This window comes from Saccopteryx bilineata, chromosome 7 (assembly GCF_036850765.1).
Source record: "Saccopteryx bilineata isolate mSacBil1 chromosome 7, mSacBil1_pri_phased_curated, whole genome shotgun sequence".
Classification (NCBI taxonomy): Eukaryota; Metazoa; Chordata; class Mammalia; order Chiroptera; family Emballonuridae; genus Saccopteryx; species Saccopteryx bilineata.
In genome coordinates, this window is record NC_089496.1 from 89,054,756 (window position 1) to 89,070,903 (window position 16,148).

The 16,148-nt window shown below is 48.7% G+C and overlaps 2 protein-coding genes across 5 annotated transcripts in view; one reads left to right on the forward strand and one right to left on the reverse strand.

Moving 5' to 3' along the window:
* Positions 1-14,249, forward strand: part of DPCD (deleted in primary ciliary dyskinesia homolog (mouse)) — a 20,493-nt gene extending 6,244 nt beyond the window's left edge. The window contains exons 3-6 of the mRNA XM_066238818.1: positions 6,212-6,336; positions 6,684-6,817; positions 13,403-13,505; positions 13,930-14,249. Of these exons, the coding sequence (XP_066094915.1) occupies positions 6,212-6,336; positions 6,684-6,817; positions 13,403-13,505; positions 13,930-14,034 (467 nt within the window). The 3' untranslated portion in view covers positions 14,035-14,249. The remainder of the gene's footprint in view (positions 1-6,211; positions 6,337-6,683; positions 6,818-13,402; positions 13,506-13,929) is intronic.
* A 1,000-nt stretch (positions 14,250-15,249) lies between these two features.
* FBXW4 (F-box and WD repeat domain containing 4) overlaps positions 15,250-16,148 on the reverse strand; it is a 107,357-nt gene continuing 106,458 nt past the window's right edge. For all 4 annotated transcript variants that reach the window (XM_066240292.1, XM_066240289.1, XM_066240290.1 and 1 more), the window contains one exon: positions 15,250-15,986. In XM_066240292.1, coding sequence (XP_066096389.1) covers positions 15,867-15,986 — 120 coding nt within the window. In that variant the 3' untranslated portion in view covers positions 15,250-15,866. The remainder of the gene's footprint in view (positions 15,987-16,148) is intronic.

A 16,148-nucleotide genomic window follows, 5' to 3' on the forward strand; every position in this document is an offset into this window, starting at 1 on the left:
AGCTCGGATTTCTGGGAATTATTATTTTTTTTTTCTGGGAATTATTTGATTTGTCCATTCTCTGTTCCCAGGTCTGCACATCAGCATTAACTGACTTCCCAGAGCTGGGTGGCTGGTTCTTTGACCCAGGGCCTGAGGCTGTCAGCAATGGGAGTTAGTCTCTTTATTAAGTTCTACATGAAATGCTAAGACCAGTGATGGAATCATGGGCTGGGTTATTTTCTTGTCATTATTCTTGACTTTAATTTCTTCCTGGGTCTGATCGACAGGTAGTATTGGTGAGGGAATTTCTTTTTCCTTTTTTCTGACAGCTCATAAATGTCTAGAACCGACAACACAGATTACACTGGTTTGCATTCTCTTAGTCTCCAGTCTTAAAATGTGTGTCCTGCGCATGTTCAGTCACAGAGTGAAGTGTTGATCCCTCCTTATTATGAGCTGCTTGGGCTCTGGTCCCAATTGGTTTAGTCTGGTGCTATTAAAAATTTTGATGTGTTTAGCATATGACACTGATTTGGTGGAAACCAATACAGTAGTAATATCCTCACAATGCATTGTAATTTATAGCGCTCCCAGGGGGTGACAGCCTTGGAATGCCTAACGGGCGATCTTATGAAAGCAGAGGTCACGTGGGCTAACCACCACCATCACCAGGCTGGAGCCTAGTCGCAGCTCCTTTCCCCCAACCCCCAGTGTCACCGCTCTTCTCCACACAGAGCAAATCAAACACCTGTAGCTACTGTGGCTATAAAAACAAACAAAACCCATGCTTCTTAGTTGTGCTTGGATATGAAATTAAAATTTAAAAAGTCCAGGTTCCTTCATTTGTAGCATTCCACGTTAACCTGTCACTTGTCTTGGCAGGTGGCGAATAGACAGTGGCCTCCAAATGACTTTTTCTACATTTGATCTTGGTCAAAAGGCCAAGAAGCAATGTAACTCTTTTTTTCTTCAAAGCAGATATGGAGCTTCATAAGAGTATATTATTTAGCTAAAGTTTACCTAATAATAATAATAATAATAATAATAAATATATATTTAGTGAGAGAGACAGACAGGAAAGACAGGAAAGAAGACACATGAGAAGCATCAACTCATAGTTGTGGCACTTTAGTTGTTTATTGATTGCTTTCTCTTATGTGCCTGGACCAGGGGGCTCCAGCTGAGCCAATGACCCCTTGCTCAAGCTAGCGACCTTGAACTTAAGCCAGTGACCTTTGACCTCAAACCAGCAACCATGGGATCATGTCTGTGATCCCATGCTCAAGCTGGTGACCTTGGAGTTTCGAACCTGGGTCTTCAGCGTCCCAGACCAACGCTCTATCCACTATACCACCGCCTGGTCAGGCTAAAGTTTACCTAACAATAATATTAATACCATAACTTTTATTGGGCACCATACTAAGTGCTTTGTGTGAATCATCTCACGTAGTCATCCTCATTACAGGATGAAATAGGTACTGTTTTTCCCATTTTACAGTTTTCTAAGAAAAGAGCCCTGGCCAGGTGGCTAAGTTTAAAGCTTCGAGCTGATGCACCAGAGGTCTTAGGTTCAACCCCTGGTCAGGGCACATATGAGAAGCAATCAGTGAGTGCACAACTAAATGGAACTAAGTGAAAGAATGAGTTGATGCTTCGCTCTCTCTCCCTTCCTTCCCCTCTCTCACTTCCCCTTTGTCTTCCTCCCTATCTCTCTTTCTCTCTCAAATCATTGGGAAAAATATTTTTAATGAAAAAAAGAGGATTGATTTCCTAGAGGTTAAGCACTGTGTTGAGAATCATGCGGCTGGTCAGTTTCTGAGCTAGGATTTAAACCTGGGTCTGTCTGATTAAAAGCCCATGTTTTAGTCCACAACAACATAGTGTTGGGAGCTGAGAATATTTAATAGAGTTATTTATTTTTTATTGATTTTAATTTATTGTGTTTACATAGATTCTAGTGTTGCCCCGAATGCATCCCCCCCCCCGTATTCCGGTCAACATCCCCTTTCCCCCCTCCCCTAGCGCCCTTTCCCCTTCCCTTCAGCTTTATGGGAGCTGAGAATATTTAATCCTGCTTTCTTTTATTCTCACTAAATTTTGTTCTCAGAATGAGCCGAGTACGGGCTGGTGGCAGCAGGACAGAGATGGGCAGAGAGAAGCCCCGGCTCTTTGAACCACCCTCTCTAACCTCCACCCCCCACCTCCCCTCCCTGCAGCTGCCCTTGCAAAACACTGTTCATTATTAACTTCTGAATATAAATACTCCAGGGCCTGAGCTGACTTTTACTTGTGCATCCTATGTAGTAAAATGTGGACAGGGTTTTTGTGGCCGTAAATGGGAATAGTTTCCATTTTTCAAGCTAATTATATAAATTTGATAATTGGCTAAACTGGTTTTCTGTTAGAAACACCCAGAAAGTAATTTACAGGGGAAGAATTGCCAATAGTGCATCTGTCTAGGAGGGAGTTCTTCCAGTTGGTGTTAATAAGCAGAGTGGTGTCATATTTTTTTCTACCGTGTCAATGCTATTCATTCCTACCCCCCACAATGATGGCTGTATGTATTCATAGAGGAAGAAACTGAAGGGCCCCATAACAATGATCGGAACATCAAACCAGCCCCAGAAGAACACAGCATGTCCAGGGGGGCAGAGGCTGAAGAGCAGGCCTTCCCCCAGCGATTACATTGGGATTAGCGGCCTAATCTGCTGTGGTATTTGACCGCCAGCCTAACCACCCCAGGCTGCATTGGGAGGATATTGAGCACTTTCATCCCAAGCACTCCCCAGCTTTATAAATGACCCACTCGATTCCCTTCAGCCTCCTCAGGGATGGGACGTGGCAGCTGTTTAATAGCCACATCGCAATGTTGCAGTATTTTAGGGCAGAAAAGAAGAGTCCTGCATCCAGTTTAAGCTGCAGGGAGTGTTTAGGAAGGGGAATGTAATTATCCACATTGGAAATGGGCCAGGGCCTGAAGCTTTGGGGAAAGAGGCCTTTAGGACCTCCACTTTCCAGCCCACCTGAAAGATGGGGCCTCCTTTCAGCAAGCAGTCTGGGACATCAGCCTGCTTCCTGCTGACTTAAGGAAAAGCCCCCAGGCGCTGCTTCCTTCATGTATTCCTCATCAGACCCTACAGGGCTGCTGAAAGTCTCCTTTCCAAGGACTGGCCCCGCAGCCAGGACGGTATGACAGCATCCCAGGGCGCTGCCTTGCGCACACCAGTTTGGGTTTAACATATAATCAGATCAGAGTGACAGCAGGTGGAAACAGTCTTCTGTTGCTGCAGGAGCTGTCCTTGAGTTCAGGAACAAAGACAGGACAAGAAAGACAGTGTGGATTTGCACGTATGCATTCAAGCCCATGTCCATGGGAAAAATAACAAGGACTTCACCAAATCATTTATTGGATTTTATAAGGGAATGAGTAGGAGGCTTTCTTTTCTTCTGCATTCTAACAAAGAATTTAATCCCAAGATTTTTTTTTTTAAGAGTTGAAACAGCCAAGGGTGCCAAGTCCCAGTGACCTGAGTGGCTTTTAAGGTCAGTGGTAAAGAAACAAGTAGCTGATTTTCCTCCTCCTTAGTGTGCTCCTTGGGAAGGCTTCAGTGCAAAACCCAACATTCCTTGGAGTAAAAGAATGGGCAGGAGCCCCTGGGGTCGGATTGCCTCTCCTGGCCACACTGGTATCAGCTTTAGGACATAGGGTTTTACAAGGCCCCTGATTAGAGGAGCGCCTCACTCTTCCAGCCCCAGATAGTTAGGTTCTCCTCATAAATTTTATTTTCAAATAATCAAAGCTTTTCCTTTAAAGGTTAAAATATAAAAAGAGAAACAGAGCTACTTAAAGAAAAATAGAAACCTTTCTAAATATCATACATCATACATCATATTGAACATTTATAGAATATAATTTAGCCTTTTATTAATGATACAGATTCTGGACTTGGAGTTAGGAGACTTGAATTTTAGCTATGGCTTTTACAAGTTAGTTTCTCTCTCTGAGCCTGATAATTCCTTGTACTCTGTACTGTGGAGAGTGCTGTTTCTCATTTAAAAAGCACAGGCCTTGGCCCTGGCCGGTTGGCTCAGTGGTAGAGCGTTGACCTGGCGTGCAGGAGTCCCGGGTTTGATTCCCGGCCAGGGCACACAGGAGAAGCGCCCATCTGCTTCTCCACCCCTCCCCCTCTCCTTCCTCTCTGTCTCTCTCTTCCCCTCCTGCAGCCAAGGCTCCACTGGAGCAAAGTTGTCCCGGGCGCTGAGGATGGCTCCATGGCTTCTGCCTCAGGTGCTAGAATGGCTCTGGTTGCAACAGAGCAACGCCCCAGATGGGCAGAGTATCGCCCCCTGGTGGGCATGCTGGGTGGATCCCGGTCGGGCGCATGCGGGAGTCTGTCTGACTGCCTCTCCGTTTCCAACTTCAGAAAAATACAAAAGAAAATAAAAATTAAAATAAAAAAAAAGCACAGGCCTTGGACTAGGTGCTTTCTGAGGGAACCTCCCCCTTTAAGGTTTGTAATGACTATATTTCATTAAATAGTGGTCCCCTCAAGGTCCAAAGGTGGTTATTTGCCCTAACAGTAAATGGTCCCATGTGCTTTGTTGTCCTGACACTGCCCTCTGATGTGAGCTGTCCCCTCACGCTATTGCCAGTGTGCCTGGGAAAACAGTTCATTTCCTGCCCTGTTCTACACGTAGCATTTTACATAGTCTGAATGAGAATCCAGGAGCGATCTTCCTACAGTAGAGAGTGGGTCTTGTCACAGTGAGCCGCTGCTTGGAGGCATTTGTCACTTCTGAGTTTGTGACTGTGACAGAGGCCCCCAGAAGGCTGGTTCCAGTTAAGCAAGGTGCTGTATGACATGAACAGATTTGGATATACTCCCGGTCACAGTCCATTCACTTAAAAGAGTAAAAGTATTTGTGGGGAAAGTTGCCTGTAAAGCATATTTCCAAGTTTTACTCTTTCATATTAATTTTCATTATAAACTTGGAAATGTGTTTCTAGGGAGAATTTTTGGCCCTAAGACGTAATAAAATCACACTGCAGAATGCAGCAGACCTTGTAAAAGCACATATTCAAGGCAAAAGTCTAATTTTACAGCACACTTTTGTGTTCAGCTTGCATGCCTTACTTAGAGCAGGGCGGGTGTTTGGGTTCGGCACAGCTGCTGCAAAGGTCTCAGAGAAGCCTGCCGCTCCCCTGATTCTGAGTCAGACTGCGGCTCTCATCCCCCAGCCAGGAAGGCGGCTCACTGGAACCACTGCGCAGAAGCCCTGGCCCTGTTGGAGTTGTTTAGTTTCTAACAACAGCTCCAGAAAGGCTGCTGGCCTGAAGCAGGGCTGCCTAGGCTGGGGGACACCCCAGTCAGTGCAGGAGCAGAAAGGACAGAGGTTACAGCTCCAGACGGTCCCCTGCGGTGATGGACTGGCCCATGACAGCAGTCCCAATGACATGGCTGAGTGGGGCTCCCAGAGCAGGGCTTTTCAGGTAATGTCCATTGAACCAGTTTTGTCACTTATAGTGTTCATAATATATGTTACTTACTTGAAAAAAATACTTTATGCAAACATCTGGCTTGTAAAACAAGGTAAAATAGACATAGTAATTTGCATTATAAAAGGATGATTCTGCTTCACAAAATAATTCACATTAGATTATCTATAAATAATGAGTTTAAAATATAGTGTGTGCCTAAATTTTATTCAAACACAATTCTGTGGATTTTGTTTTAAGCCAGGCATACCTGAAATGAATGAATTTCTACATTTAGACCTCTGAATAATGAGACAAATTTGCTTATCAGCTTTCACCCTGTTAATTCATTTTTCCTTTGCACATTTTTAGAAGGAAAAAATGCACGTCAGCTCACACATTTTGGATCCAAACTTTCCCAATTAGGAGTAGCTACCCTTTTCCTAACCCTCACCTCTTCTTGCTGAAAGCCACACCTAGGGGCGTCTTATCTCCAGCGGGCCGCTTGCAGAGCTGTGCTCCAGTGCCTTTTGTCTGGGCACCCATGATGTGGGCTTTATACGTTGCCTAATGTTGAAATGTTCAGCTGAGATTTTGGAGTCTGGGAGTTCCCTGCTCAGATGGACAAAGCCAGGGTAAAGTGGCCTGCAGTTCCCACTTTTATCCTGTTCCGTTTACCTAATATGATGGTGATGATTCAGCAGAAGAGAGCCTTTTTCTTCCGCATAACCCCAATGCTTCTTTTCTCCCCAGTAAGGAAGTGGCGGGTAAGAAGTGCCCTGGGAGCCGTGGGACAGTGGCAGATTGAGGTGGGAGAGCCAGCACCCCATGGAGCGGGGAGCTTGGGGCCTGAACTCATCAAGGAAAGCAATGCCAATGTATGTGTATCTATCAGGTGACTGGGGGGTTGGGGGCTGAGTAGGGAGCAGGCTGCGGCCCTTGAGGACAGGGACCGGGTCTTGTTCGCCTCTTCTTCTCCAGTGTGCCCTCCTGGATGCAGTGCTTTAGAAATGTTTGCGTGAATGAATACTCAAAGGGTTTTTGGCTTGGTCATCCCAGGGCAAGGGCTCCAGGCCCGGAATGTCACAGTGATAGAAGCATCAGAGGGAGCTAAGAAGAGCTGAGGGTGTCCTGTTGTGCCCACGGGCAAACATTTGCAGAGGGGAAGCTATGTCTTCCTACCTCTCCCCAAGAAGAGCCCTTGAGTTGGATTTGCCTTCTGCAGCCTATCTTCATGCGTAAGGACACCAAGATGTGTTTCCAGTGGCGGATTCGAAACCTCCCCTACCCTAAGGATGTCTATAGCGTCTGTGTGGACCAGAAGGAGCGCTGTGTTGTTGTCAGAACAACCAATAAAAAGTAAGTAGTATGATTGGCAGTGGCCTGCCTGTGTATGAGCAGGGTGGGATGGGGTTGGACCTGGATTAGAACTCAGACTACCCTACCCTGGGCGGGTGGTGAGGGGGAGGGCAGAGAAGCCTCCTCCTTGGGCTTGGAGGGAGGGGGGAGGAGGGCTGCACTAAAACCCTAGTAGGCAGTGAACACTGAAGGGCCTCCTCCCTGCAGGGCCGGCCAAAAGAATGCAGTCAGCTCCATCAGGGCAGGGAAGGTTGAACAAGTGTCTGGTCCAGTACCTGGCATACACTGGGGCTCAATAACTATTGTTTGAATGAATGAGGAGATGAGGGAATCACCTGATTATTAACTTATGATCATAGGTGCTTCTGTTATAAGTTTACTGTGACCTTGACCTCTGGCTGAATCCAGTCTGTGGTGAGCTTGGCCTGGTGATATTCCTGTTGGACCTGGCAGGGAGCTTGGGCCTGGAAGGCATACCTATCTGAGGTGGCAGTTACAGGATTTTCAAGTGCTGGCCTAGGACCAGCAAACCTGACCCCTCACTGGACTTAGGAGCAGTGGGCAGGTGCTTAGGCCTCTCAAAAGTCCCTTGCATTATGTTTCAAAAGCGGTGTTCAACTTCCCTTTGCTCCTCTCCAGTGGTCTGCTGGGGAGAGGCAAAATGTGGAGCCGAGGTGACAGAGGTGGCCAAGGTGGGGATTTGATCTCAGGCTGACCATCTTGGAAATGGTTTGATCCCACCTGGGTTTCCGGAGCTGACTGATCACAGGAGAAAGAAGAGCCCTATAATGAGTCAGGTTTGCTGTGGGCCAGAGGGATGGCAGCATAGGGCCAACTCCCATGACATGGGTTTGGGGCACTGAAATGGGAGGTTTTATGAGTTACTTGAAGCCACCCACATGCTTCATAGGGTGCTAAGCTTGGTTTAGCTAACCTTACTGGCTTACACACAGTAAGGAAGAGCCAGTTCTGTGCCCATCTTCTTGGATGGGGTGGTGCCAGTCTTCCCTCCCATTCCCTCAGGTCCACAAGGCCCACACGGAAGCAATGCAACCCATTTCTTATGGCCCCCCACCCTCCACACTGTCACTTTGGCAGGGTTCAGGGGGGAAGGATGGGATGGAGACGAATGAATTCATTTCAGGGTTATCGCTGTATTTGCAGCCAGTAGCCCCTGCAGTGGGTCTTGTCTATAAATACAAAGTCATAATAATAAGGGTTTGCATTTATAAAGCACTTTGAAACCCTCAGACAGAAGGCACTTTATTCCCGTTATTGTTCTCATCATTAACAGGAGTCACTGCCTAAAGTGGAATTTAGCAATTTCGAACAACAGAGAAATAGCCTTTAGGAAAACAAACTCCATACTTCAGCAAGCATTCCCCGGCGTAAGAGGCCTTGGGTTCAAACTGGGAACAAAAGTGCTTCTGATAGCACTTGAATCTGCAGCCCAGCAGTTTGTGGAGCTGGCTGCTGCCTCCTTTTTGTCCCCCAGAGGTCACTGTCGAATACAGATACCAGGCAGAAATGTGATTACCAGGGAGAGAAAAGAAGCTAGCTAGCTCACCAAAAAATTCATCTGAGGGCAGATCCTCTGGGTCCCATCTCCTGCCTGTGTTCAGCCATAGGTGGCGCTGTTGGCCAGGAGCTCCATGGCTAGAGGCCCACTCCAGAGCCCAGGGCAGGGAGGAGACATTTTTGAACTGATAGGTGAGGCCAAGTGGGATGGGAGTAGTGCCTCAGGAAGGGACAGGGCCAAGGATTGGAAGGGAGAGGAATTTGTCAGTGTCCACTTTGGAGCCCACACCGAGCATCTGGACCAGTGGCCTAGCCTCCTCAGGTCCCTGTGCTGGGAGGTAGGCAAGAGGGGTCACTGAAACCTTAATTCTGAGCTTATTGGCATTTTCATCTTCTACCTGGAGTCATAATGTGCCCCAAACCTTTACCACTACTAATTAAACAGCGCTTAATGGCTATTTGTTTGAGCAGTGTTTAACTTTCTCAGAATACTTTGAAAATCTGTGTTCTGATTATAACAGCATGTAGAGGTGGGCAGGGTGCATATTGTTCTTGTTGTGTTATGTATGAATGGTTATGTAAGTGACTCTGTAATGTCAGCATGACGAACTGACTTGCGATGGGTGAAGTGGGTGATGCTTTAAACGCCCAGGCATCTGCACTTTCCGCCACACCATGGCACTCTCTCTGATGGGAGCTCCTCATTCACCTGGAGGGTCCACGCCCACCCCAGCTCTAATATTCCGCAATGTGGTTGCTAGTAAAGGCAGTGTTCCTTCGTCCGTATCTGCCTTGTCCCTGAAGGGACTGGGTTGGCTACTTTTCCTGAAGGAATTGATGCTAGTGTATCATGCCTTTGGCTCAGGTATTAGTGAGGAAAGGAAGAAAGCACTTTTTCAGGAACCCAGTGTGAAACCATCTGTTCCTGTTGAGAGCATTTGTGCAGAAAGAAGGTCCTTCGTCTCAGCCTAGTAGCTGGCAGCTGTAAGTGGAATGAGCCAGGGTGCTGCAGCAGATGATGTCGGCTTTGATCTGGTTTCTGCCATGGATTGGTTGTAGTATTTTGGGCAAGGTTTCCTCATCTGTCACAGGAGAATACTCATATACCTCACAGATTGGGGAATTTGATGAAATCATATATGTGCAAATGCCCAGCACAATGGCTGGCCTTAAGCAGGTCCTCAATAATTCTTTGGAAATTGGAATGTGAAGGAGCTTGGCTGATTTGATGTCGGTGATACTAACACTATAGGAGGTGTTGTTAATGGACATTGCTAGGAAAAAGGATTCTGTGCTCAAATAAGTTTAGGAAACTGGATAGAAAAAGTTTTTCTTCAGTAGGACTTCAGAGAGCTTTTAGTGTGTGAATGTGTATTGTGACTCTCCACGAGTGGCTACTGTAGGCAGGGATGACAGTTTGCCCGGAGTCCTGATGTTTAAGAAAGAAGGAAGATTTGCCTACTGATTTTCTAAGTGCTGGACTGGCTGGAGGCTTCTCTGGACTCCTCTGGCCAACCCTGTGTGCGGTGAGCTGGATGGGTGCTCCCTGGAGATGTGAGGGGCGTTACCCGTGTGACTGTCCAGTGGTCCTGCTTCTACTTTCAGCCTGTCCTGCAGAGTCTCTTTCTGAAGACCTGGCCCCAGGCCCCTTCTCAGTTCCCCACGAGGGAGGATGGGTTGGGAAAGGACTCGGACTTGGGAAGGCGATACGGTGGGGAGAGAGTAATGGGGTGTGGTAGACATTCCTGAACTAGCCGAAATGAAGGAGATGTCCTTTCCGTACTCGGTGAAGAAAGGCGGCCTGTTTCAGCCATGGGCGGTCACCTGCAGACTTAAGTTTATCTAAGACAGCTCCTTTGTTTGAAGAAGAAACTGAGGCCCAAAAGCTAAATGGCCTGCCCAGAGTCACAGGGCACTTCTGAACACTTGAGATTCAGGAAGACTACCGTGTGTTAGAGAGTGCCTCAGGGACCTGTAGGGTGACGGATCCCTGGGAGCCCACCTTTGTATCTGCCCCATCTTGGGGCTGACACAGGAAACTTAGATCGGGGGTCCGTTACTTAGAAATGACAATATGAGAAGATGGAGGGGTCAGGAGATTTGGGGAATTATCACTTGTTATTAGAGCATCTCCATTTGCCAGTTTTGTGACTTGGGCATGATACCTAACTTTTCTGTGCCTCAGTTTCCTCTTCTGAAAAGGAAGATAAAGAAATAACCAACAGCAACCCAAAGGGTTGTTTTGAGATTCAGTGTGTTTAAAACTGTGCCTGGCACAGACTAAGCAGTAATAAATGTCACTTCTTATTGTGTGGCCAACCTAAGAACAGTGAAGGGAGATGGAAATGGGGACATGTTGGGCATCTGCAAAAGCCAAGGAACCACCTGCTGTAAGCGGTTAACTTTTAGCAGAAACACAACATGGTCTTCGGAGGCAGGGATGTGGCCTTGTTTCTTCTTCATCCTTAAACCCTGAGGCTCACAGCTCAAGGCCTGGGGCACAGCTGATGCTTACCTAGGCTGAGTAGTCTGGCTTCTCCAAAAGCACAGTGGGTCTCCCTAAGGTCAAGTGCAGTTCCTCTAACAGCAAACCCCCAGGTCAGGGAATGGCAGCCAAGGGACTGCTCCCTGAGGAGGTGCCCCTTACTTGCTTGAACACTGCCCAGTGGGAACTTCTGAGGAAAATAGTTTAACCTCAACCAAGAAACTAAACCCATTTAGAATAGTCTCAAAACAGGGCTGAGTCTCCAGACCTGCTGCTTCCATTCCCTTAGCCTCATGAAAGGTGGTGGGTAGGACAGAGAAGGAACAAACCACACACCTCAAGTTCCCTTTGTTTTTGTTTTTTGTTTTGTTTTGTTTTTTTGTTTTTTTAAAAAGGGACAGAGAGAGAGTCAGAGAGAGGGATAGATAGGGACAGACAGGAACGGAGAGAGATGAGAAGCATCAATCATCAGTTTTTCGTTGCAACACCTTAGTTGTTCATTGATTGCTTTCTCATATGTGCCTTGACCGTGGGGCTACAACAGACTGAGTAACCCCTTGCTCGAGCCAGCGACCTTGGGTCCAAGCTGGTGAGCTTTTTGCTCAAGCCAGGTGAGCCCGCGCTCAAGCTGGCGACCTCAGGGTCTTGAACCTGGGTCCTTTCGCATCCCAGTGTGACGCTCTATCCACTGAGCCACCGCCTGGTCAGGCTCCCTTTGGTCTTGTTGCCATTGCTGTCGAGGCCAAGCTGTGGGGTTCTTTTTCTAGTCCCACTACCCCAACCTGGGACATGTGGTTTGAGAGGGCCCTTCTGTGTGCACCCGTGTGCCCCTGTCCCCCCAGCACCCAAGCAGAAAGGATGTCTCCATGCTCTGCAGGGCAAGGCCTTACCCAGGCCCCTTGGGTTCAGCTAGGCTGTATGTGCTGGACTGCTTCTCTCCCAGCTCTGCTTCTCGTGTATACTTGCAAGGACGATGTTAACACTTCCTAACAAGCCTTTGTGTTCATCTAATCTTTGCTGTTTAACCTTTGACTCCCCCCTATTATCAGTGTCTGCCACCTTTGCTGGCCAGACCAAGGGCCCCAGGAAAAGACCTCAGCTTGGGCTGGCTAGGAAAACTACGAGGCCGGCATTCCACCCGGGTTTGCAGGCAGATGGATCGCCTTTCCCTGGGGCAGAGCTTTGGAAAATAAAGCAAACCTGTGGTGCCATTAGGATCTCCCAGCCCCCACTCCTTTTGAACTGTCAGCCCTTAAATAAACATTCTTTTCCTGCCATGGGTCCCAGCACCTTGGCGGAGTCGGAACCTGGGAGGAGAGGGGCCCTGAGGAGCCTCTGCTAAACTAAGGGATTTGGGCAAGGAGAAGCGGGCAAAAGCCTGCATTGATGTCAACTCTGAGTCCCCAGGGCATCAGGGCTTTTGAAGTGGACTCAAGGTAGCTGTCACCACAAGGACCAGGCTCCTCTTGAAGTATTAAAAGCCCCATCCTCTCCAGGCCCCTCATTTGAGTTTGTTTGTACCTGCCTGCAGCGTTTCCCTTCCCAACCCACACATCCTCGGCAGCAGCAGTGATGTTGTGCCCGGTGACAGGTCTGGCAGCCCTTGACCACAGCGTAGCTATACTTCCACCGCGGAAAATGCCCAGCGGACCCACTGCTAGAGATGTGTGGGCCATTCTTTGTGCTCTGGTGTGATAAGTACCATATCAGGAGCAAGGAACTCCAATCCTGACTCTTCTGACAAGCAGCTATTAAAATGGCCAGACGTTTCGCCTCTGACCCGAGTTTCTTTTGTAAAGGAGGTCAGATTTCCTGCAGAACAAAGTGCAGTGGCACACGTTCTGGACTGGGTGTTGCTATCTTGGTTTTGTTTTTTTACTAAAAGGGATCATTAATCTCTGGACTGGCACCTGCAGATGATAGTGGGGTGTGTGGTATGTGAAAATAGAGGAATGGGGTCTCATGGCTGCGAAGTCATCCAGAGCCCCAGAGTCCAGCTTCCTGGAGGAGTGACATGGTCTGTCCTCTCAGGAGCTTTCTCCTGTGGATGTCCCTGCCTCTCTGGCCTACCAGTAGGGTCAGTTAATAAGGCCTTGAAAGACCCCAACAGAGGAAAAGGTAGCTGAGGCCTTCAGTGGAAGCCCATTGTAAATGACATCAGCCCCCAACTTTGGGGGACAGCCCTGGATGTCCTTATTCTGTCCCTTGTTAGCACACATGTCTCATTTTCTTGGGGTACGGAGGAGGTCTGGCTTGCTTGAGCTATCTGTGTATTCCATGTTCCTTCTACATGTCTGTGGTGGTCCTAAGCCTGAAGTATGAGGCACTCTAACTCCTGGTCTCGTCAAGGAATCATGTCAGTTCTGCTCTTCCACCACGGGCTAGCTATTAAGCCTTCCATTTTCTTCTGTGTAAGGCCACTAAGCTCCAAAATACTGGTGTTTTAACTGGCTTCCCTTCTTCCTCTTGGACTGTTGGAAGGTGTGAGAGAATTGAGTAGAAGCTTGGCAGCACAGGGTCTAATGCCCAATTGTTGGGGTCACCTTGTTGGGTGTCCTCACGGCCCCTTTGTTTCCTCACAGGTACTATAAGAAGTTCCCCATTCCTGATCTGGACAGATATCAGCTACCTCTGGATGATTCTTTGCTGAGCTTTGCTCATGCCAACCGCACCTTGATCATCTCCGTAAGACTCACCCAGCCTTCTCAGCCACTGCAGCAGGGACAGTTTCCTTTCCCGGCCCGCTTCCCACCCGAGTCCCCAGTTCTCACCCTAGCTCCTGGGGAGTAGTTGCTACAGAACAGGCACCTCTACTTCAGCATAGGGAGAGCAAGGTGGGAGCTCAGGGAAGAGCCAAACCTTATGAATCTCAGCTAGAAGAGGATAGAGGGTGATGGGGAGGAGAGACATCACAGGATGGGGTTCTAGTTCAAGGTATGCTCCTACCCAGCCATGTGACCTTGAGCAAATTATTCAACCCTGTCGACCCCAATTTCTTCCTCTTTGAAAAAGGGATCAGAAGGGTGTGTGAGTATGTGTGTGTGTGTGTGAGAGAGAGAGAGAGAGGAGGGGAGGTGACTGAATTATGTCTTCTTGGCTCCATCTACAGTACCAGAAGCCAAAGGAGGTCCTGGTGGCTGAGTCAGAACTACAGAAGGAGCTGAAGAAGGTAAAGACGGCCCACAGCAATGACGGGGACTGCAAGACCCAGTAGTGAACCCTTGAGCCAGCACCTTGTGTGGAAGGTGGATGAGGCTCTTCCTGTCAACCTGGAAGACTCCATAGCCTGGGCCCTCCTGGCACAAGGGCAGCTTCTTCTCTTCCAGGAGCCAGCCAGGCTCTGTGAGAACTGGGCCTCGAGGCGCTCCTGGCCTGTGGCATCGTATGGTCTTATCTCCTGAGTAAAGTCATTCTGAGTCACTATGGGTAGACTGCCCTCTTGTCCACTTCTGTATGCTCCTGTCCCTATGGACGGTGCCGGTGGTGACTTCCCTTCTCTATCCTAGCAACCTTCCACATAAAGCCTTCCATATAAAGGGAGGTATGGGCCTTAGCTGGCAAAGGGGGTGGGGAAACCCTGACCACAGCTGCAGAGGGCTGTCTTCCCCAACCCGTTTGCATAAACTCAGAAAACGACTAGGCTGGAAGGGGCCCTGCACTACTTTAGCTTGCAGACATGTCCCAGAGGGATTCAAGATAAGGGTGTGTGTTTTTTAGAGAGAGTGAGAGGGACAGACAGAAAGGGAGAGAGATGAGAATATCAATTATTCATTGCTGCACCTTAGTTCTGATTGCTTTCTCATACATGCCTTAACTGGGGGGCTCCAGCTGAGCCAGTGACCTCTTGCTCATGCCAGCAACCATGGGGTCATGTCAGTGATCCCATGCTCAAACCAGTGACCCCTCACTCAAGTTGGATGAGCCTGCGCTCAAGTCGGTGACCTCAGGGTTTCAAACCTGGATCTTCTGTGTCCCAGGCTGATCCTTTATCCACAGCGCCACCGCCTGGTCAGGTGAGTTTTTATTTAAAATGCAGAAACCCGGACACAGCCCAGGATGTGAAAAGACTACGGGTGAGAAGCCAGAATAAGGGTGGTGGCTTTGTGAAATGTGTGCATGTTGGGTTCAGGTGAGGAAGGGTCACAACAGATGGAGAGCAGCTTAACTCCTGGAAGCCTGGAGCCCTTTGATGGTCCCCTCTCCACCCCCCCAGGTGACATTCACCCCCCAACTGGGGCCAGAGGTGTGGGTGGTCAATTAGAGGGTTTCCTAAAAAAAAAAAAAAGAAAAAAGAAAGAAACCTTTGTTCTTTGGAACACTGAGCGAGCTGGTCTTACCCTTTCCCCAGCATGCACATCCCCAAATTGGAATCTGTTGTCTCCTCTCCCTGGGGCCTTCCAGGAACCCCCAGCCAGTGAGGAACCAGATCTGTGAACAATTAAGCTTTATTTTTTACAAAAATGAACATTATAGCATGTCTCCACAGCCAACCTGAAGTTTCATTCAAAACTTCTGGGTTCCCTTTGTCCTTTCTTGGTTTCAAAGGGAGACCACGTCATAGTGCCCCAGGAATGAGTCCCCAACCCCAAAGCTTGGTCAAGGTTGAGGTCTGACTGAGGAGGTAGGGGCTGGTGCCAGTAGAAGTACTGACAGCCTCAGCCTCCTTCCAGAGAAAGGACAGAAGGGGACCACTAGAAAGGCTGGGGCACCTTACCTCACTCGAAGCTATCATGGCTCTATAAAGGAGTGGGGTGCAGGGGGCGCCTTGCTGTGGCCAACAGGAAAGCAAGGCCTGGTGGGTTCAGCTTCACTCCCCAAAGCAGCAGGACCCTTCACTCCAACTGGTTCCTGAAGGGACTGTGCCTCTGGTAACTCCAGATCCCCAGGAGTCAGCAGCCTTTAGCTTAAGGACCTGAGCACTATGGTCACAGGTCTGAGAACACAGGCACGGGGGTGGGGAGGAGTTATCACTGCCCCCTCCAAACAGGAGAGGTCCCTGAGTAGCTAGCTGGCTTCCCTGGGCCACAGGCTGGGTGGCCCTGACTGTCACGGGTTTTGAAAGTCCAGGATGTGGAGGTTGTAAGACAGTGCAGCATAGAGATGCTTGGTGGTGAAGCGCAGGCAGTACACAGGACTGCTCAGGGGTGTCGATGTCAGTGGGAAGGCCTGCAAGGGAGAGTGCAAGAGTGGTAAGTATGGCCCGAGTGGGAGAAGGGGAGCCCAAACCCAGGATTCCCAGGCCCAGTGCAGTGGGCCAGGCACCACTGTAGTCTTCCACCCTCTCCAGGCATACCCACTCTCAAGTGCAGCCCATAAAACTGAGTCCTG